This window comes from Sander vitreus, chromosome 1, assembly GCF_031162955.1.
Source record: "Sander vitreus isolate 19-12246 chromosome 1, sanVit1, whole genome shotgun sequence".
NCBI lineage: Eukaryota > Metazoa > Chordata > Actinopteri > Perciformes > Percidae > Sander > Sander vitreus.
The window spans coordinates 11,561,500-11,583,381 of NC_135855.1; the positions used below are offsets into that span (position 1 = coordinate 11,561,500).

A 21,882-nucleotide genomic window follows, 5' to 3' on the forward strand; every position below is an offset into this window, starting at 1 on the left:
GCAGGGCGTTTAGGGGATGTGTGGAAAAGTTCAAAAAGAAACAAAGACAAATGAAGAACATGAAAGCACCAAGCTCTTTCAAAGAAGCTCCCTTTACTAAACACACCTCAGCTTATGATGCCTTTAGAGCCCAATCAGGACTAATTATAACCTGGCCTATCCACAGGTCAATCTCATTCTGGCCTCTGCACACTTTCTATCTCCGTTTTGCATCCATTTGTACGTTTGTGTGAAATGTTTGCCATATTAAGGTCAATCCCAAAGCACTGGCAACTTAAAACCCTTTAAATAGTCTACACCAGTGTTGATATCCTCCACTACCCTGAATGCATGGGGAATACAGGTATTCAGCATCATATGAATCATATGAAATTCCATCTTGCTGCTAAAATATTATTTGGTCATGTATGCATACGTAGCCTAATCTTCTCTACCTGGGGTTCAATCAATCTGTGGGGTTCACTAGATAATTCATGGCATATCAATGTAAAATATATTATAAAATATGTTGAATTATGTTCATGTGTGTGTGTTTTTTTTTTTTTTTACTTTTGTCTCAGTTTCATCTGAAATATTGGATGTCAACCTCTTAAGGCTTCTGAAAAATTAAGCAATCTGAGAAGGAAACACAACTAATGCACACAATCAAGGCCTTAACCTGTCAAGTGGGCCACAAGCAGACATTGCTTTGTTTGATATATTTAATCACAAGCCAAAAAGATAAGGAAACTCTAGCCTAAAACGTTGTTACACTTTGGCCCCACTGTCTTTTTATGGTGGGTTCAATATCACAGAATGGTCAGTTTCATTGCTGTGAAATAAAAGTAACCAAGACAATATCTCTATCTAAGTTACAAAACTACACTGCACCTTTCAATCTGTTAAAAAAAAATCAAATCTATATACTGTCTATATATAATTGTGCCCCTTGTCTGGTGGGAGAGTGGGGGGGACTGGTCTTGTGAGATTGTAACTTATTACTTCTTCTAAAAATCATTGATACTCTTATTCCTATATATCTTCTCCTGCTTACTGGTCTTTGTTTGAGAAAATGAAATACATACAGTTACACTGTTAAAAATTAAGTAAATAAAGAATGCAACATCTATTTTATTTCAAAGGGTGATTGCTCTCAGTAGTTTATGCATTTGCAGGGAAACATAAAACATAAAAGCTTAACAAGCTATCGTAATCTGAAAGTATCCACGGTGACAGATGTTTCCTGGTTTTGGAGCAACAAAAAAAATCGCAAAGTTGACCTTTACATTACATTACATGTCATGTAGCTGACACTTTTATCCAAAGCGACTTCCAATGAAGTGCTTTCAACCCTAAAGGTGCAAACTCCAGACAACAAGTAGTAAGTGCAAGTACATTAGCTTATGATAAGCAAAACTACAAAGACCCATATGAAAGTGCAGCTTCAAGAAATATATATACATTGTTTTATTTAACTTTTTGTAGTCGGAAGAGATGTGTTTTTAGCCTTCGGCGGAAGATAAGTAGGCTTTTGGCCATCCCGATGTCAATACGGTGCTCATTCCACCATTTAGGAGCCAGGACAGCAAACATTCTGGATTTCGTTGAGTGATTAGTTGTCCCATCGCTGTGAGGGGGCAGCAAGCAGGTTGGCTGATGCAGAGCGGAGTGGGCGGGTTGGGGTATAAGGTTTGACCATGTCCTGGATGTATGCTGGGGCTGATCCGTTCGTGGCCCTGTATGTGACCTGTCAGTTTATATGCTCAATCTGAAGTGCCCTCTATAGACTGAAGTATTATTTTATGCAAAGTGCTTTCTTGTAGGAATCGGTATAGGAAAGGGCCTAAATATCTCTCTGCACACTCTCTTTCTTTCAGCTGAGGTCAATGGCTGTTGATGAGCAGCCTCAGCCAGGATCAATATTGTCATAAGCCAAGCCCAACACAAGGAACAGGATGACACTCTGCTCACCTTCATCACTCTCTGTTTTTATACAGACATGGAAGACAACTACAGTGGCCACTGGGGATAATCCCAGCCACCTCTGTCTCTCAGCTGAATGATACTCTGGAGGGGCTACAGTCATCTCTAGCAGAAGAGCTTATGCCCATAACCTACTGCACACAGTGGCTCTTTTCCTCTGGCTCTGCTGAATATTAATTTTGCTGTATTGTGCACTCCCACGTGGAGATTCTGCACAGTGTAGTTGTCAAAAAATAATACATGAAGAGGAGAGGCTACAAATCCCCTGACAGAAAGCCTCCAGCTCAATAATAACAATCAGAAGCCTTTATGTGTTGTGATTTCAAAGCTATAATCGTGTACCTGCCGATGGATGAAGACGACGGAGCCGAGGAGACGCCAGGTTCCTCCCTGCCGGTCCACGTGGAGCATTCGCAGGATCTGCAGGAAGCGAATCCCTCTGAAAAATGTGTTTATATAAAAGTGTTTATATGCTGACATTGTATACAGATCAAATGCAGGTAGGCATGTTTATAGACACACAATGAGGTCAACATTCCATGGACACCCAAATAATCTACCTATGTGATTGCTTAACATCTCATTCCAAAACCATGGACATTGGTCAATTCATCCCAAAAGTGTTGGATGGGGTTGAGGTCAGGGCCCTGTGCAGTTCTATCATGCCCTTCCAAACCAAACTGGGAAAAAACATTTCTTTATGGGACCTGGCTTTGCACAGTGGGACTTTGTCATGATGAAATAGGAAAAGGTCTTCCCCAAACTGTTGCCACAAAGTTAGAAATAACACTTACAGCAATAACATTATGCTCTAGCATTAAGATTAGGGCTGCACAATATCGTTGTTTTTTTTTTAATCGTCATCGCAATATCAACTGGAGCAATAAACACATCGTGAAAGATACTCAGAGATTTTTAGTGTTAGTTGAAAGAAAATATTTGCACATTAAAGATGCAGTAGGTAAGCCTTATAAAACTAACTTTCTGTCATATTTGCTGAAACTGACCCTATGTTCCAGTAGAACTACATGAAGCAGGTTATTTAAAAAAAAATCTGCCTCCTCTGGCTCCACCTACAGCCTGTAGTGTGATTTGCAAAAATCCACAGCTCCCTGTTCAGATGCACCAATCAGGGCCGGGCGGGGGGGGGTCTAACTGCGTGTCAATCACTGCTCATGCACACGCATTCATTCTCCCTTGTGGGGGGAGGGGCTTAGGAGACAGTTTGGGCTTTAGCAGAAAGGGGGGAGGGACTGAGAAGTTGTCGATGTTCAAATTCTTTGGCTAAATCTTCACAATCCTACCTACGGCTCCTTTAAAATGTAACTGTCATTCTTTTTTTTAGTGGTGCCTTTTATATTAAATTTGACGTTCAATTTGTTCAACAAAAGAATGTCGGAAATGATTTCCTTTCACTTGTTTAAAATTCAACAAGCAATTTGTTGTATTTTAGCGGAATACTGAAAGCAGCAGAACTCAGCACACTTACATCTGTTATATTATTGCACGTAATATCGTTATCGCGATATTCAACAACGTTATCAAATATATTGTATATTTTCCTCATGTCGTGCAGCCCTAATTAAGATGCCCCTTCATTGGAACTACAGGAGGGGGCCTAACCCCAACCACGGAAAACAGCCCCAAGACCAGAAGTACGCAAAGTGTCCACATACCTTTGACCATATAGTTTCCTCCTGCACACACACTGCCCCTTACCTTACAGCAGAGGTGGCAAAGACCTGGCCTTTGGAGCCCACTGACAGCACAATTATTGAGGCAACAACTACAATCAGATCTGTATTGATAGAGAATGAGGGGGCTTTAAGCATAATTAAATATGGCATAAGCATGCAGATGGTCAATATACGGAGGTTCAGCATAACAAGAGCAAGTGTTTTCCTCCATATGAGGTTTGGAAAAGTCAAAAAATAAAGTGGATGGAAAGTGTGCTATAGGAAATTATCATTGTTTTTTTTTTTTACAAAATGATTCCCTATAAATCAGTTGAGGTGAGAAGGGTTACAAATAAAAAATATTCTCATATGCATATTTTCTGTATATTTAAAAAAAAAATTGGAGGTTCCAATTTTAAGAATAAAAAACTGAAGGTTACAAAAACATTGCAGTGACAGCTTTAATTTCATGCTAAATTTGTCTGAGACATCTCATTTTGGGATGAGGCCCAGGATATATTACAGATATTGTTTAAATACTGTGTGTGGGTGAGGAGCGATATGTCTGTTTGGGTGCATGTGTATAGACGTGTGTGTGTGTGTGTGTCTGTGTGTGTGTGTGTGTGTGTGTGTGTGTGTGTCCCACCTATAATAGATATTGGCTTCCTGGCAAAGCGTAGTCGGCCACAGATGCCAACATATTTACTGCGACAGCCGGCTGACCAGAGGCGGACAAAATATTCCACACCGAAAAACACCACAAGGACGATCTCCTGTCAGAGCAATGAGGGAAATAGACAAATTAGAGAGGACAGGTGAAAAAAACACAATTACATCAGAGCCTGACCACCTAACCACTTCAGAAAAGTGTACTTCAAAACAGATATTGCTGAATTAGTGTTCACTCAACTTCCTCTGTTTATGTAAAGTGCGGCTTCGCACACGAACCTGTGCCAATTAAATGAATTAAGGATTATTGATTTCAATCAGCAGCTGCACCATTTGTCACTGTTTTATTTCTACCACACCATTGATTCGTCTTTATTCGAGTGGCTACATGTACTTGGACCTAATAGATGAAAAAGATGATATTGTAACCTTGACAAACATGAATAACAGTTATCTTTATTTGTGCATTTCAGTGTTTACTTAAAAAGAATAGTTCTAAATTTTAGGAAATGTACTCATTTGCTTTCCCACTAAGAGTTTGATGACTAGATAATTACCACTCTCATATGTGTACAGTAAGTATGACGCTACCTCTAGTAGCCAGTCAGCTTAGCTTTACACAAACACTGGAAACAGGGGAAACGTAAGTCTGGCTCTCTCCAAATGTAGCACAATTTGCTCACTAATTTAGTCATATCTTACTTGTTTAACCCATACAAACACTGTAATGTAAAAACGACATGTTGTGGTTTAACAATGTGTTTTTGGTGGACTATTTCTTGGCCGGGCGCAGTAACCTGGAGTCTCTGCTGATTGCCTGGCAACCTCACAGTGACATAAAAGACTCCATGAAATAAACACACATACGACCCTGCCCATAACACCATGTCATTTCTACACTTCCGTTTTTGTACAGATTGTTAATTGTTAGTTTAGAGGTACTGGTAAGATGATTTTGTCACCTTGCCAGACCGTCCACAGCGCTACGGAGGAAGGTGTGGCTAGTCCAGATAGCATTCCGGGATGAGAAAAAATATAGCCTCGGGAGGGAACTTGTTTTGGTGGAACATGTGTATGTTCAAAGTTGTTTTAGTCGTGCAACAGAAAACTCAGATTGGACAGATAGTCTAGCTAGCTGTCTGGATTTACCCTGCAGAGATCTGAGGAGCAGTTAACCATAGTCCTCATAAGTCCACCGGAGTTTAGAATGCTAACACAAAGAAAGTGAAAGGAAATGGACATCCAATTGTCCGAAAACCGTGACATACGGCGGAATTTCTGACGGCACTCTAGCAATCCTGGAAGTGGAACGTCGTGGATATACACTACCTTTAGACAGAGCCATGCTAGCAATTTCCTCGTTTCCTATCTTTGTGCTAAGCTAAGCTAAGCTAACAGCCTGCTGGCAGTACTCATATTTACCATACCACTGTCACTCCCCGATGTGAGTCGAGTGCAGATGTGAGTCGTGCATGCTCAGATTTAAACGGTTTATGGCATAACATGTCATACCCGTTGTTAGTCGAGTCAGACCGGCTCTGGTCGAGTGCAGATGTGAGTAGCGCATTCTCAAATTTAAACGGTTTACGGCATAACGTGTCATACTGAAATTTGTGAAATCCATAAAATAATAAAAGAAGAAGGAAATCATTTCAAAAATGTTTTAGCTATCTATGATTGTTTGATTGCTAACGTTAGCTCAAAACGCCATTCAAGTGACAGCCTTCATTGTGTTTGATTGCTAACTTGTAGCTAGCAGTCATTTCAAAAACATTTTAGCTATCTATGATTGTTTGATTGCTAACGTTAGCTCAAAACGCTGTTAGCATCTTGTAGGCTACTTGTCGCGAAGTGACGCACGCACAACTCACATCTGCACTCATCGCAAAGTGACGCATGCGTGCCTCACATCTGCCCTCGACTCACATCGGGTAGTGACACCACATTTGGATTACTTCCTCCATTTCATCTCTTACTTATATAATTAGCATCCGACCCCGAATAAGCGGACGAAGATGGAAGATGAATGGACAATAACTGAAACAAGCCACAACAGCATGTGTCCAATGCTAAACATAAAGCTCATACAATTAAATCTTCTCAATTAAAGCTGCTCCATTTCAATTCCATGCAAGTTTCCTCCTGTGCGCCTCAAAGATTTATTCATCTTTAATTAATTAATTCATTATAATTATTAATTAAATTAATGAACTGGCCTAAATGAAAATGCAATTACCTACGCATGTCTCTTAATCATTGACAAGCATTTGGAAATGAAGCTGTCTGAAACTGACTCAATGCCCTTTCATAGATTTGTAATGGTGACATGATCATTTTGCAGTGAATAATGGGAGGAACAAACTGGGGGATTCAGCCAGAAGATGTGTTCCATGTTGTACAGCAGGAGACGTTTTCAGCTTGGAATTATTGGAGGTGTTTGTCTTCATCAGAGCCAAATATTAAAGCGTCAGTGAATATACATCGTCTTGTAAAACAGAAATTGGATTAATAAATTGTGATTTTTGGAAGTGAATATGTAAAATGTTGTATTCTTTAATTTATTCATAGAGGATTTCTACTTCAAGGTTGCAAAACAAATGGTCTATCCAAAAAAAGCAATACATTAACAAACAGGAAGGGAGCGGAAACAGGCACAGAGGAGAGTCTTTGTTGTTTTTAGTCGAGTTGGGCACTTCATTCTGATGTTATGATTTGACACGATAAATAAAATTGAATTAATACCTGAATAGATCTAAATAGATCTGAGCATATGAGTGTCAGCTCTGTATCACATGGTACGTCATAATTACTGCAGGAAAAAATATTTAAAGCTCCATTGTGTAATGTTTTTAGTTGATTCTTAGCAAAACCCCCTTTGTTCTTTCACAAATATGTGCTCATTCATGTGTAATTACTTCCACCAACTAATCAAAGTATTCTCGTAAGCATAGAATCTGCATTTAGAGTCATTCAGAACACATACGAGCGAGTCGCTCGAATGGTGGCAGCCATGTTAGGCCTCCATCTTTAAAATACATTAGCTAAAGAGGGACATACCTCCGCCTTTCACGCTTTTACACTCAGTAGAAGATTACTTGCGATTGCTGGCAGATTTGAAAGCCTATTGCGGCTATTCTCGAAGACATGTATCAGAGTCGCCAAGGAAGTTAAAAAGAGAATCAAAATGACAACGCGAGCAAAGCAACAAGACCAAAGTTAATATTGGAGTGGCTTTTCCAAGATGGAAAGAGCTCATAAGGAGCAAGGATTTTAAAAAGGGACACCGAAGTTGCTTTCTTCTCGACAGGTAATTCTGCCTATTTGTGTAAATTCAAAGTTTTATAGTAGCTTGGCTAACTACAGCATGGTTGTGCATAACGCTAGAACGACGTCTAGGATACTTTTCCTCGCGTCAATGATGAAAAAGGTTTTCTACCTTGTAATATAAACGTAATCATATGTGTCGTGATTTCCCTGGCAGTCAACTCACGTCATGTGCAGTTGTAACACAGACTAGCTACAGCTAGTACAGCTGCGTGTAAACGATGGAGATACTAAGAGCTAATTTCGGTTTCATTGACATTGTTCATACTGTTAAGAGAAATATATTAAAAACACAAACCTCCGTTGCTTCTCTCCTACGCTGTAAACATTGCCATACACTATTAATCTCGTACAATATACAGAATAACGATAGCACTGATACTTTACTAACATTAGCTTGCATATGTCTGGGAGCCTGATAGCTGATGTTAGCAATGAAATGGTACCAAATGTAAAACTATTATTACACTGGAAGGAACACTCACGGATGAAGTCGTACTTCTTGGAATAATACGGCCACCGTGGGAGTTAGAACGCGCTCGGAATGGGAGGGGCTAGAAAGTAATATTCAGTTGGTTGTCATATACAATTTCACCGCTAGATGGGAGAAATTCTTACGCAATGTAGCTTTAAAGAAATCTGTAGCTGTTTTGTTTTTATCAAATGACAATTATATTTTGGACTTTGATTCACAGATATTAAATTAGTTACATACATATACTGTATCTCTCAGCTCTCACATCCCTCAAATCCCCCCTTCTCTGCTTCCTCATCTCCTCAATATCATTACAGGAACCACAAGGCGGACGATAAAACTAGGATACCTCATCTAGTCACTGCCTCCACACTGACTCGCACTCCCTGAGTTCCTCTCCGCAACATCTTTCTACCTAAACCCATCATTAATCCTCATTCGACCCTCGGTTCACCCCCCGCATGCTCGACCCTTATTTCATCCCACTCTTCAATCTCGACCTTTGTTATCCCTCTGTCCCCCCAACCCTTGTTAATAATAGTCATTTACATTTCTAAGTAACTTGATGGTCTTTTTTAAGGAAAGTCGCTATTAAAACATATTGTGTTGCCAGGATTTGATTCCAGAATGAAAAAAAAAAATCTAGCAATAACTTTATTTGGATCCTAAAAAACAAACAAGGCCCTTCTGGGAATGTGGATCCTTTGGGCAAACTGCCAAGCATCTGGCCAAACACACTCCTACAAACACCGTACACTCCCAGTAAAGAACGGAGTGGTCTCTGTTAACCTTGAGTGTGCAACAAGACAAAGAAGATGCTCCTGTGGTGGGGGAGGAGAGAATGAAAGAGTGGCAGGGTCACAGCAAATCTCTAAACTACAAAGCACAAAGTACAAAAACAGCCCCTCTGGGATGGAGGATGGAAAAGATGAATGTTTGAGATTTTGGTGGGGTTTAGTAGCATGGCAAATATTAATTATTCATTATCTGTGCTGAAGAGAAGAATAGGCAGATTAAATATATCCAGGGTGAACTGAAGGCAGGAAAACATTTTGCCATATTTCATGACAGTGTGGTATTTATTAACAAATGTCACACTTTTCTTCAGAATCACACTTCTGACTCATACACGCGAGCCTGAATCTCTATGAATCCGACAATGAACCTGTAGGATTTGAAACACCATGACCATTTCATCCCATTATCCTCAGGCCAAGGTGAACTTGCCACATGTGGCACGCTCCACGCTTCCTCGAAGAAAATCCTCAAGTCCTTTTTATCCTTTCTTGGGGTTTTCTTTTGTCTCAGCTTGAGTGACTCACCCATCACCCAAACAGTTCTTGTGCTCAGCAGCTGGTGTCTCAGGGTTAAGTTTATTCCATTTACTATTGACTTTAGAGGGGGAACCACCCACCCACCCTAGGCCAGCGGGACGTCCTGAAATTGTTTGCAGAAAGAACAGCCAGTTGTTTTTCGTGAGGCAACGGTTAGGTCAATCAATCCATGAAATAGCTTTTCAAAGAACAGAAACTAAGGTTTGATATTTCTTGTTTTAGCAACATCTTCCACAATCATCGTGTTGATTGTCACAGCAATACCTTTGGAAATATACACTCAATACACAGTCAAAATACTGTGATAGAAATTAATTTGACATCATTTGGGATTTATTTAAATGGGTTGTTTGACATGGAACGGAAACAAAACCAACCAGAAGATCAGAATTGTGCCTGTTGACAGATGCCAGCCACAAAAACAGACAAACAGAAGTGCTGAGCAGATGGTGAAAGTCAAAGAAAAGATCAGATCAGGAGACCACAGAGGGAGAAAATGCTACAGGCTGTATCTGCAATGTAAACATTGCTTTTATAAGACAACATTTAGAGTAGATAGAGATTCAGATTCTTTCACATCTCAATCATTCTCCTAGTATCTGCCAGACACATGTGGTTCATGGACCACTGATCAGGATCATTAAGGATACACTGTGGAGTTTTCTTGCAAATATACAGTGTTTATATGCATTCAATGGTTCTTGCCCAAACACACATTCGGTGCATCCTTAAGGCCTAAAAGAATATATGGGATGCATAGTACCTCATAAAATACCAATTAAGCTGATTGTTTGATTATTTATTTATTTTTGGAAAACCTGCCTTATTTACATCGACTGGCTGTCTTCTTTTTCTCTTGTACTGGTGCACTGCTACCTTATGGAACATCACTGCCATCGACTGTAGAAACAGATACTGTGTGTGCAATTGCATGGAAGTGAAGGACAAACCTGTAATTATTGGGATTGTTATGTGTGGGAGCTCTGTGTTTTCAGGGTTGATATACTAAAGCTCAGAGGCAACCTGCCGCAAACTATCTCACATTAAAGTTGAAGTATCATTTTGTAAAAGCAGTTGTTTAAGCAGAATATCAGAGCAATTTACATTCTGTTATTAAACAAAGTCAGTTTCTGACCTATAACTCTCTGCCGTCTGTGCGGTCTGACTGAGCTTGCTCTCTTTTTTTGTTTTATGGCGGGTGGCAGCCACCATTAAGGTGTATTACCGCCACCTAGACTGAGGTCGCTGATCTGCTATATAGATATATTTTCAGGAAACCCAATGACAAAAAAAAAGGAAACCCCGTGAAAGTTCTGATGTTCGCAAGTTCTTACATCACCTCATTTAGGACTATGTTCCCTACAGCTATGAAGAAAAAAAACATACAAATAGACAAAGTCATTGTCTGAATTATTAAGACAGAGAAACGTGTAAAAATGTATACATTGTTAAAGAAGAGCTAAGTTAACAACCCTGATGACATAAAAGAGCATAGGCCTATGAGCCGGGCTGAGTCTAGGGCAGCCTTGGCCCTATTTAACCCCTGGTTATCGTTACTTTCATTTAGTAGATATATGAGCCAATTTGGCTAGTTACAGTATAACATGCAGGAAGTTTTTTTTTTTTCAAACTAATAGCTGTTGCTGCGATCACTTTCAGATTTCAGACTTTGATTGCTTCATGACTTGAGAATCCAAAACCACGGTACTATTGAAAACTACCCTGGTAGTGCTGACCTTCACCTGGAGAGTCCAACAATGGGAAGGTTATCCTATTAGATGTTTCACTCCATCCAACTTTATGTAACCCTGGTCTGCTGGAGTATAAACTGCGGCATGGATCTGCAGACTGCAGTTGTGGGTGAGCAGCATACAAATGCATCTCTTGAATGAGCTAAGTTATCTTATTGTTCCGTTTGAGACTGAGCTAGCTAGCCCCATATATAATAACTACATCAGAAAGATTTACAGCACCATCTATTCATTTCACCAAGCAACTTTCTGGTGGTCTGACCGGGACTTTAAAGTCTCTAGTTTTGAGCCCACAGTCCCTACAGCATCATCTTCACCCATCTGACCCTGAGGAAGGATGGTCCAATTGGATCAATCATCTTCAGCTTTTAATGTAAAACCTCTGTTAGAAGTAGAGACCTGCTCTGACATTAAGACAAATTAGAGACAAAACAATGTTTTTTATGGTTAATCCCAGGTGTTACTTTTCAATTTAATCAACACTCACCACCCAGAAGAGTGTTGTGTGAGCCAAGGCCTGGTACTGGTCGATGGTAGACAGAACACTGAGGATCAGACAGGCCAGAACTATGAGAAACCTGTTGGATATAAAGCAGATAACACTTTAATCTTGATTAAGTCATAATTCTAAATTTCATGTCGGTGGCCATTCTTATTTCCATTGTATACATTCTTTTATAATCCAATTGTAGTCCAATCTTTCCTCGAACCAAAGCTTGAGTTGTCATCAGTCCAGTCAGGCAAACACAAATCTCCTCGATCCACTTCCCAGCTCATATTGACGTGAACATTTTACAGTTTGATTTAAACAGCAAAACTTCATTCAACTTTGGTGTCTGGTTCAGGTCTGAGCTTCCGAACAACTTTCAAAAAGTGAGTTTCAAGACAGCATAACATTACTTTATATTTTTGTCATAAAACGTACCTGACTGAATTTGAGCAAACATTCAAGGACAGCTCTCTGGAGGAAATACTGTGAACCTTTTGAACTCTGCCACATGAATGCAAAGCGCATGATAAACTTGTCAAATAATGAGCACACAGATTCGCGTGCGCACACACGCACACACACACACACAGTATCAACAAACACTAAATTGCTCCTTAACATTCTCCTTACTCACCCCCCCCCCAAGGTCACAAATGTTTCAACTGCAGCAACAATAAGACGTCTGTACCTCCTCAACCTACTTAATAGAAAGATATTTTATTTCTTTAAGATCAGGCTTTAAGCTGCTGAACCTCTCTCATGTAGCCTTCAGTTTTTGACTTTTAAACTCTTTACAGTAAAAGAAACATTTCAGGATTTTTTTGGGGTTATTTGGAAAAAGAGCAGCTTATGAAACAAAGGCCTTCCTATAGTACCTTGTAACTAGGGCTGCTCGATAATCACAATTATTTTGGTCAATATTAAAATCCAGATTATTTACAGACTCATTGTCTTTTGGAAAGAGGTTGCATTTATTGAACTGAAAAAAAAAACAGTGAAAACAAATCAATAGCGAAAACACCTTGAACTGTGAAATTTCCCTCTACACTTTTCCCGTTTTAACATTTTTTTTTCTTCATTCAGAACACAAGACAAAATAAGAGTTGACTTGCAAAACGTAATGCGCATAATAATCAATTTTCTTGATTTCTCTGATTTTGTGATCATTAGGAAAGGAAATCGTAATCGCGATTAATTTGATGGTAGAGGAGGAAGATGGGAGTGCAGGGCTGACTGCAATCTGTGATGATGGGCCATTCTTAAACTCCTAACCTCGTTCACACGTGATTCAGCACCGCAGAGCCAGCCTCAGTTCCTGTTTTTATTTTCATTACTGCAGTATTGCCTCCGCTATCAGATTTGAAGTTGGGGGTTATGTTTCAGCCCCTTTTATTATGTTTGTCTGTTAGCAGTTTATCTTAGGAAATGAATAATGAATGTGCATTTGACTTTGTAAAACAGTTGGCATCGTTGCAAGGACAAACTGATTAACTTTTCATTTCCGTTGGCAAGAGATGTGGCGGTGAAACTACTGAATGGATTTACATGAGACCATCTGAATTAATTTGCCAATCAGCTGACAGAACAAACATCCAATCAAAAAACATGGAGGCACTGGAAAGTTGGCTTACATGTAACTGCACAGCCAGTATTTATTTCAAAACTTGGTACAGTTACAGAAGAGCAACTTCTAAAGCTGACTAAACAAAAATCAAGCTGGCTGATTGAATAAAATGTGATTACTATATTGTATGATGATATATATATATATATATATATATATATATATATATATGTATATATATATATATATATATATATATATATACATATATATATTTACCTGGGAAGGGTTGATGGACATTAGGGGTGTGCAAAAAAATCGATTCACATTCGTATCGCGATTCAAGCTCTACCGATTCAAAATCGATTCACAGAATTCCAAAAATCGATTCATATTTATTTATTTATTTTCGTTTCGTAATGGAGTGTATACTATTGTCCTGAGTTTAACTCACCATTCCCATAGATGGCGCTGCGTCAAATTCACACCGACGCCTGGGCACTCATATAATTAAAAGAACAAGTGCAGCAGAAGTAGTTTAGTCGGCGCAAACAACGGCAAACCTCACAGAAAGAATTACTCAACCTGCTCCATCCTCGCTCAACGGTGTTCTAAGCCCCCAACGTCGACTTCAAGGCAGCGCTGCAACCGTCGACTTCAAGGCACCTAACCCTAACCTTAACCCTTGGCACTTTGCAGTTTTTAGTTACAAAAGTTTTTATTTTTGTATGAGGACATAAAAAAGTAATATCAAACTACATTTCATTTGTCGTGTTTCTTTTCTTTTAAATTGTATGTGTACTGCAATCACATGGGAAAAGTAACTACATTTACATACTGTGAATCGTTTTTTGAATCGAGAATCATTTTTGAATCGAAAATCGATATCGAACGGAATCGTGACATTTTCTGAATCATGCACCCCTAATGGACATACAGTATGAGAACACATAAAACTGCAAAATCTCCAAGATCTCAAAAAAAGATAATACCGACATGTCATTGAATGTGATGTGTGGCTTGAAAACTGGCTAGAATGCCTGAAATCTTTGCATTGCAGTTACAATGGCAAGTGTTACTGTGTAAGTGGTCCTAGGGCACGTAAGAAACCCAATATGGAACTGGCACATCGTAACAATACTGCACAGTGTTGGTGGATGTATTTGTTCTACTGTCATCTAGTTGATATTGTTTTAAACCATTGTTCAGAAAACAGCCCTAAAGAATCACGGTCTTGTTCCTATATGAGCACATTTGATGGAAACTATGTGTAGAGGAAGTTATAGTTTCCAGCCAGTGTTTGCACCATTGAGGCTCTCATCGCCACATGCTACAGCCTGTTTATTGAAGACTGGCCAGGAATCCAAATACCCCCCTCTAAACTAACACATACACATGCACACACGCGGTCTTGAACGTGCACACCACACGTCAACACAGATAAAAGACCGAAGATGGCCTGGTGTGTAACACAGCTAACAAAGCAGCAGGTTCTGTCTGAAATAGCAGCTGAAGTAGACAAAACAACACAGCAAAATGACTGTAGTTTGGTGCCTGTGTCTTCCGCAAAATGGCATCTAAAGGCTGCTACTTGTGCACTATAAATGGTATGTACATATGTACAAATGTGACAGAGTTGAAAAGAGGATCAAAAGACATACAAATGAACATCAAACTTTCCAAGCCAAACACTCCCGTATGCTAATGATGGTAATTTGTCAGTGAAGCTCTGCTCAAATTCTTTCAGAGCATTTGAAATGCCAGTAAACATACACACTTAGTATGCTCAGCATACACTTTTGCTTCACTTTGAATCCACCTGAAGCGGTCTGACTCTAACTGCACCATCATACTTCACTTCCTTTACCTCCAGAGGGCTAGGTGTAGCAACAGACAAAATAATACATTGGCTCAGCTACATAGGAACGATTGAACTCTAAACAAAAGCTCAAAGCATCGCCCCTATCTATTATTGATAACAGATTCACTTGCAGTCTGTTGTGCAGTGAGTGTAGAGACAAAGCAAGCGCCAGGAGAAGAGTTACATGCAGGGACACTGCTGACCATGTCACTTGGTGTTACCATCAAATATCCTGTTTGGAACAGCAATCATACTTTATTAGTATCACTGTGCTTTTAGACAGATAAGACATAAAACATAAATTAAACTAAAAGCAGATGAATGCACTGTGATAAAATGTATTAAAGGGAGGTTGTAAGGCCTTGTCTGTAATTTGGACAGCCAACTGGAGCCTTTGTCAGGGCCTCAGCCAAGACTTTAGCTAGTATGGGGTTAATAGTTTAGAGGTATAAGGCGGTCACCAACAAGTGACTTGGTCTCTGTGCTCCATTAATAAATCTGAGCTCCTTTTTTCCCCAGTTACTAAAATATAAGAAGAAATACAAACAGCTAAAGTCAAAAATATTGCTGAACTTGAAAAGAAAAATAACACATGGACTTGTAGTTAAATCATTAAACTATTCTTTGCCTCGAAGCTTCGTTAAATCAATGTAATTTACGGTTGTACGGCTCACTGTGTTTCCGCACGGAGGATAATTACTAGCGCGCACAACAGGTTGACGCTTCTGTGGACACAAGACCGTTTATATACTGTCTGTGCACGAGACTGGCGGCCCAGATTACAAATGAACGAAGACGGAAAATAGCGAGGGTCTAAGAGAAGAGACAGGCGAGAGAAAACGACAGAACGTTTGGGATCATTTTAAGCTGCAAACATGCTACTACATCATCTCTGTAGAAAACATCCAGTGTACTCATCCATTCCACGGAGCGAACCCCACACAAGGTAGCTAACTAACGTCTGCTGCTCTCGTCCACCGCGCTGTTTTACACAACTAGCCTACAGCATGCTACTCTGCTAATAGCGATGTTTTACCAACAAGCTAAAACGAAATCTGTCGGTTTGTAGTCTAACTGTTTATTAGTTCGCTGTGTATTAGGCTTCTGAAAATGTGTCCCCCAGAACAGTGTAGTTGAATAGCCCTGCTGTAAGCTTTTTACCGTCTGGTTAGTGAACAGCTCTTTTGCATATCCAGCGCAAAGAACCAGAGGCAAGAAGGGGAAGGGGGTGAAAAATATTAACATTTAGGCCACCAAAAATGTACCTGGAATTTGGCAATAAAAAATGTTGCTTTTTCAAAAAAAACCTTCCTTTTTTTTTTGTACACAGCAATAATAAATACTTACTATTGCTGTTTACTAAGTATTTCTTATCCGATTACTCGATTAATCGCTGGAATAATCGGTAGAATACTCGATTACTAAAATAATCGATAGCTGCAGGCCTACATTAAACCATTGTGTCAGAATTGACTTCCTCCAGCTCCATCTAGTTCAGTTTAATGGCGCTGAGGCTGAAAAACACTTTCTGATTTTTGGGTTTTCTCTTAACTCTCCTGATCGACTCATGTATAACATAAGCATGTGGGATGGATCCACGCTGCTCCAAACCAACATACTGCATTCACTGTTAGACTGTAGCACACTGCAGTGCAGACAGACAACCAGCGGGAGCATGGGATGTACTGAATAAATTAAAAAACTAAAACATACCATGTTCCTTTCCAGGGTCATGCACTATTGCTTTCTTTTTTCGTTAATAAAAGAGACCTGAGTCCCTGTGAGCATACTGTATCACCACACATACATTAACTGACAAAATGCAAACACACGCACACACAGGGGTCCCTCTGATAAGGACTCAGGTCACTCTGACGTTCGAGTTCTGGGTCAGTGATAAGGCCATGCTTGTTCTTAACTGCTTTTCTCCCACTGAAAAACAAGGTACTGAACTGACCCCAAAAACCTGCTGGATGGTTAGATGTCCCAATAACATGGTCCTACAACTAACCCCTGCTTGTATTATAGAACTGAGAGAGTTTGGTCTACTCTACACTACTAAATACTCTCAAATCAAACCTACCTAATGAGATGTAACAAAGACAGAGACGTGTTTTTTAATTATACTGAAGATTTCTAAAGGTGTGTTTTTTGAAGCCTGGATTTTGGCGCACAGCTTCCTGCCATCTTTGTCAGTAAAATGTACCATCACATTACACTTCTGTTCTGCAAATACTGTCTCTCATTTACATCAATTGAAGCCCACACAACATACAAATTCAAGGATGCGTTTCCTTATTTGGCTCCAGTGGACTTGTGAACAACTTGGTACAACTTTGACTATGTGCCTGTGTAATAGAATCAGCATTGGACATATATAAGTCATTATTCCAGCATGTACCATCCCCATGTTTTCAAAAATGTTGCAATATCAGACTACAAAGTGCAGCATCGCTCTCACAGACTTTGTGATCACTTTGCTTAAAAAAAGAATTACAAATGGAGGAAACCGTTCCATCACATCCTTTTTTTTGGTTTAATAGTCTAATGTTAAACCAGAAATTTATAATCTGGGCAAAACAGGTCTCTGGATGGAGCTGAGTTACAGCAAACAAACAGCTTTCATGGCTGAGTGTCGCAGACTGAAAGACTTGTAAGCCTCGAAATACACTTGTTTAATCCTCGACATCTTCATCACTTGTCAAAATTATCACCGTCATACACACCTGACGAATGTGATGTTTGCTACTGACACTGGGGCTTATGAGAGACATATTGATTTTGTATTTTAAGAAGCCCTTTGTAGTGTTTCCTGTCATGTGTGCAGTCTGAGCCTTCTTGGAATCAGCCATTACAGGAAGGTTAAGGCATCTCATTTTGCTGGTTTGCGCCTCATCTAGTCTAATACTATAATATTTGAAATGTTGATGCTTAAACAAACATTTTCTGTGATAACAGCAGCCACTAGCGTCCCTATTTTTGTACATTGTGCAGTTATCCTTGGTGATGTTCTAATGTGTTTGACTTGCACTGTGTTGGCTCATGCTCCCTTTGAGTCACCGAGACTCTAACCTGCTCCGACAGGCTGCGTTCCCCTGCGTCCCCTCCGACACTGCAGGGTCACAGGGTGGCCGCTACCTCCTCCACAGCACACACACACTGCCATGTTTAGCTTCCTGCTATCAGTACCAGCAAGTGGGGGTAGACAGCACCCACGAGGGTGAGCTGGAATATCATATTCCACATTCCAAAACCTCTGCCTGAACACTCCCGTCTGGATCTACGGGACTGTCAGTTTCCCGGATGTGGGTGATACCAAGAACAGTGAAATGTATCAGTGGTGCATAGAGAAGTGTTTATCATGAGTAACATTTTGTCAGAAAAAGACAAATTGTCAAGCTATCTGTCACAAAAAAAAAGTGACATCTTCATGATATTGGAGCTTTACAGATGAAATCCATCCCACACTGGATTACTTCAAGATTTATGTTCATTACTAGTTGTATTATTTATATTTCATTTTGTCATTTGCCTGTCATACTGTCAGGAGGGTACAAAAAAAAAAAAAACACTTAAACATCCTGTCAGGTTGAAAGGTTCTGTTGTTATTGACTTACTGAATGCGAACCAGAAAGCCCTCTGTGCTGTTGTACTCACACTGTTGTGGAAAATGAAATGTTCAATGGTGCTGAGGAAAATAGTCTCCCAAATGAAAGATCTGTATAATACCCCTTTAGTACTCCTATGAGAACGTATTTTCTCTCAGTTTTTTTCTGCTATGGCTAGACTTAAATATCTTTTTAATATTCCAAGAGGGACCTCCAGTTGTGCTGTGATATCTGTGCAGCATCTTTCTAAAATTCACAGGCTTAACTGTTCTTTGTAGTGAGGGCATCCAAGGCTCTACATGCGCAATTAACTCCCTGTTTAATTAGGATCTTAGAGTTGAAATTACACCCTTGAATACCCCATGGATCTGGATGATTAGGAGAATAAAAAAAATATATTAAAAAAACCCCACTCACACTGAGAAGTGATACACGAAGCATTTCCAGCCAGACGGCCTTTCCAGAAAGTTATACACGCGTCCTTGGACGTAGGCGCGGGTGAGGATTGGACGGACCCCGGTGCTGTACACCGACATCCGCACAGACATCCGGGGGTGAGATAAGTACGGGTGGAGGTGAACAGTTGGTACGTTTGTGGTAGTGTTACCGTCCTCTGGCATTTTGTCTCTTTCAGAAAACGGGTTGTTTCCCGCAGGTGTCCCCGGTTCAGGCGCGCTTAATGTGGTTTGCGACAGCTCCAAATCAGGTGGTCTCTTCCCACGTGCCACACCAGAAGACCTCCGTGTCTTCCCTTGATAGGGGGCGGAATTGGACATCGCAGCTTCCCGTTATTCTTCTGTCGATTGGTTAACTTTTTCACGGTAGATTTGTTTTTGGTCACTGCATGACTCAAACGGACAAATGTTCGCCCATGTGCGCTTATCTTCTGTTGTGCGCCTGATTTCACCAGGGCGCATAAATATGTCAAATAAACTGAGTCAGTGATGCCCTAGATCACCAGGACGGCGTTTCTTTAAATTAACTTTACAGCTCTCTGGGTTGTTGAGGTGATGCCGAGTCTCAGCCCTGAATGAATATCGCCTACCTCTTTCAGAGCACTTATCAGCCTGGAGAGCTGTGGGGGCCAGGCGGTGCGCAATGAGTCGCCAGCTGTTGAAAAACCGCTCGAAAGCAATCTGCAGCTCATCCTCAGATCTGCGTGAAAAAACACACCACACCATTAACCTTGTTTTCCCCCAATACTTACTTTTCACACAAAATGCAACTACTTTTTGCAAACCGGTAAAAAACAAATGTCATGTGGTTGACTTTCTACTGTACCGGCCTATATAACTAATACAAGTCTTACTAGTCAAATAGATTTGGTGGTGTATTGACGTGAAATGATGTCACCCTCACAGGCATTTATGTATGTGTGAATGTGTTTAGATGCACATACTAAATGAGCGACAAACAAAGCACTTGTATACCTCAAGGTTACCAGTGAAATGTGTTGCATTACTGTAAAAGTCTATTGCATCAATCATACACTTAACCCACATGTAAACAGAAGGGTTTACATTCAAAACACAAGATTGGAAACTGCTACCATTCATACATTGATTGACATGTCTTTTAATAACAATATAAATCAACATAATGTGTCTGTAACTTCCATTATGACCAGTTAGAAACACAAAATGTTGATTTTTTTTTTATTTGTAGTCCAAGCTCCACACTGGTAATGCTCTTGTTGGCTATAGCCTTCATATGTTCAAAATGACAGATTTGGGCTTTCATGTGAGGTATATAGTATATTTGAGGGTTTTTTTTGTGTGTGAGGACTAACTTATGTACTGACATTGTTTCATAATACGCTCACAGCAATATACATAGAAGACCACTATGGTGTAAATTAACGGAAGATTCATTCGCGGGTTGATTCAAGACCTTCAGCAGGTGCAGTAAACTGTGTTGTTGCACATGCATTGCACATATATCCCCCTTCTATACTGAAATGAGTATAATGAGTTCAGTTAATTAGTAGTGCTGTCAAACGATTAAAATATTTAATCGCAATTAATCGCATTAATGTCATAGTTAACTCGCAATTAATCGCACATTTTTCTCTATTCTAAATGTCCCCCTAAATGTCTTTTTGTCCCATTATTTTTTCTCATTTTAATGCTCTTATCAACATGATACAACGATAGGCTACTTTTAAAACGGTGCCTGAACCGAAAGATATATATATATATATATATATATATATATATATATATATATATATATATATATATATATATTTAAAAAGCAAGCACCTTGTTCAATTGTATTTGTCTGTTCTGTATGTTCAAAAATATAAAACAATAAAAAGCCACAAAATGGCTTTCAGCTGTCAGCATTTTAACCTTGTTTACTCCAGCTGCTAGCTAACGGTAGGCTAACGTTAGCTGCTGCTAAGTGTAGTGTTGACTAGCGTCCCGTGCGGTAATGTTTCAGTTCCCTCTAACGTCCGTTTTCGGAGCATCAGAGAGACACGCAGGCATTTAAGTGGCACATAAATAAGGCACCGAAATCCGCGTTGCTATTCGGTAATAAAAACTCTTCGGATCTACACGATTCACGTGGATGACATTTTCCCATTCAAAACGGCGATTTTCGCCGAAAAGCTACTAGTTTGCAGGTATGTACTACTCTTTGGCCGGCTCACAAGCCCAAACAAGTGTGTCTGTTGTTTTGTTTCCAGTCTAGCTAGATGCGGTGTGGTGTTGTAGTTTTTCTAACATTACTAGTTGTTGCAACAGCATGTGTAAAAAAACTACAAAGTTTGCTAAATCAAAAAGTTAATCTCGCGCTAAAAAAATGTATGCCGTTAAAATGGGTTTGCGTTAACGCCGTTAATAACACGTTTAACTGATAGCACTATTAATTAGCAATGCATTAGTAACGTTTTTGCGCATTGTCGTTCATCATTGCCTTTATTATTTAGAAAAGATGAATCCCTCAAGAAAAGGTGTTGATTGGCTGAGTTCATTTATGCAGAAGTGTAAAAAAAGGCCTCCCATTGTTTGAGATGACAGACGGAGGCTGTGAGTCCTTTTCCCTCATTAAACTGTCAGCCGGAAGGAGGTAAGAAGTGCCTCTCATTGGGAGAAATTCTCTGACATGTTGGGAAGCTATACCCACTCTACATATTTGTTGTCACCAACAGTACTCAGATGAGTT

At 39.8% G+C, this 21,882-nt stretch overlaps 1 protein-coding gene across 1 annotated transcript in view; it reads right to left on the reverse strand.

Moving 5' to 3' along the window:
- The window catches only part of kcnq1.1 (potassium voltage-gated channel, KQT-like subfamily, member 1.1), a 42,097-nt gene extending 22,607 nt beyond the window's left edge, over window positions 1-19,490 (reverse strand). Inside the window, exons 1-5 of the mRNA XM_078256790.1 lie at window positions 19,132-19,490; window positions 11,679-11,769; window positions 4,285-4,411; window positions 3,682-3,760; window positions 2,305-2,401 (exon numbers count right to left, since the gene is read on the reverse strand). Of these exons, the coding sequence (XP_078112916.1) occupies window positions 2,305-2,401; window positions 3,682-3,760; window positions 4,285-4,411; window positions 11,679-11,769; window positions 19,132-19,490 (753 nt within the window). The remainder of the gene's footprint in view (window positions 1-2,304; window positions 2,402-3,681; window positions 3,761-4,284; window positions 4,412-11,678; window positions 11,770-19,131) is intronic.
- Window positions 19,491-21,882: the final 2,392 nt, after the last annotated feature.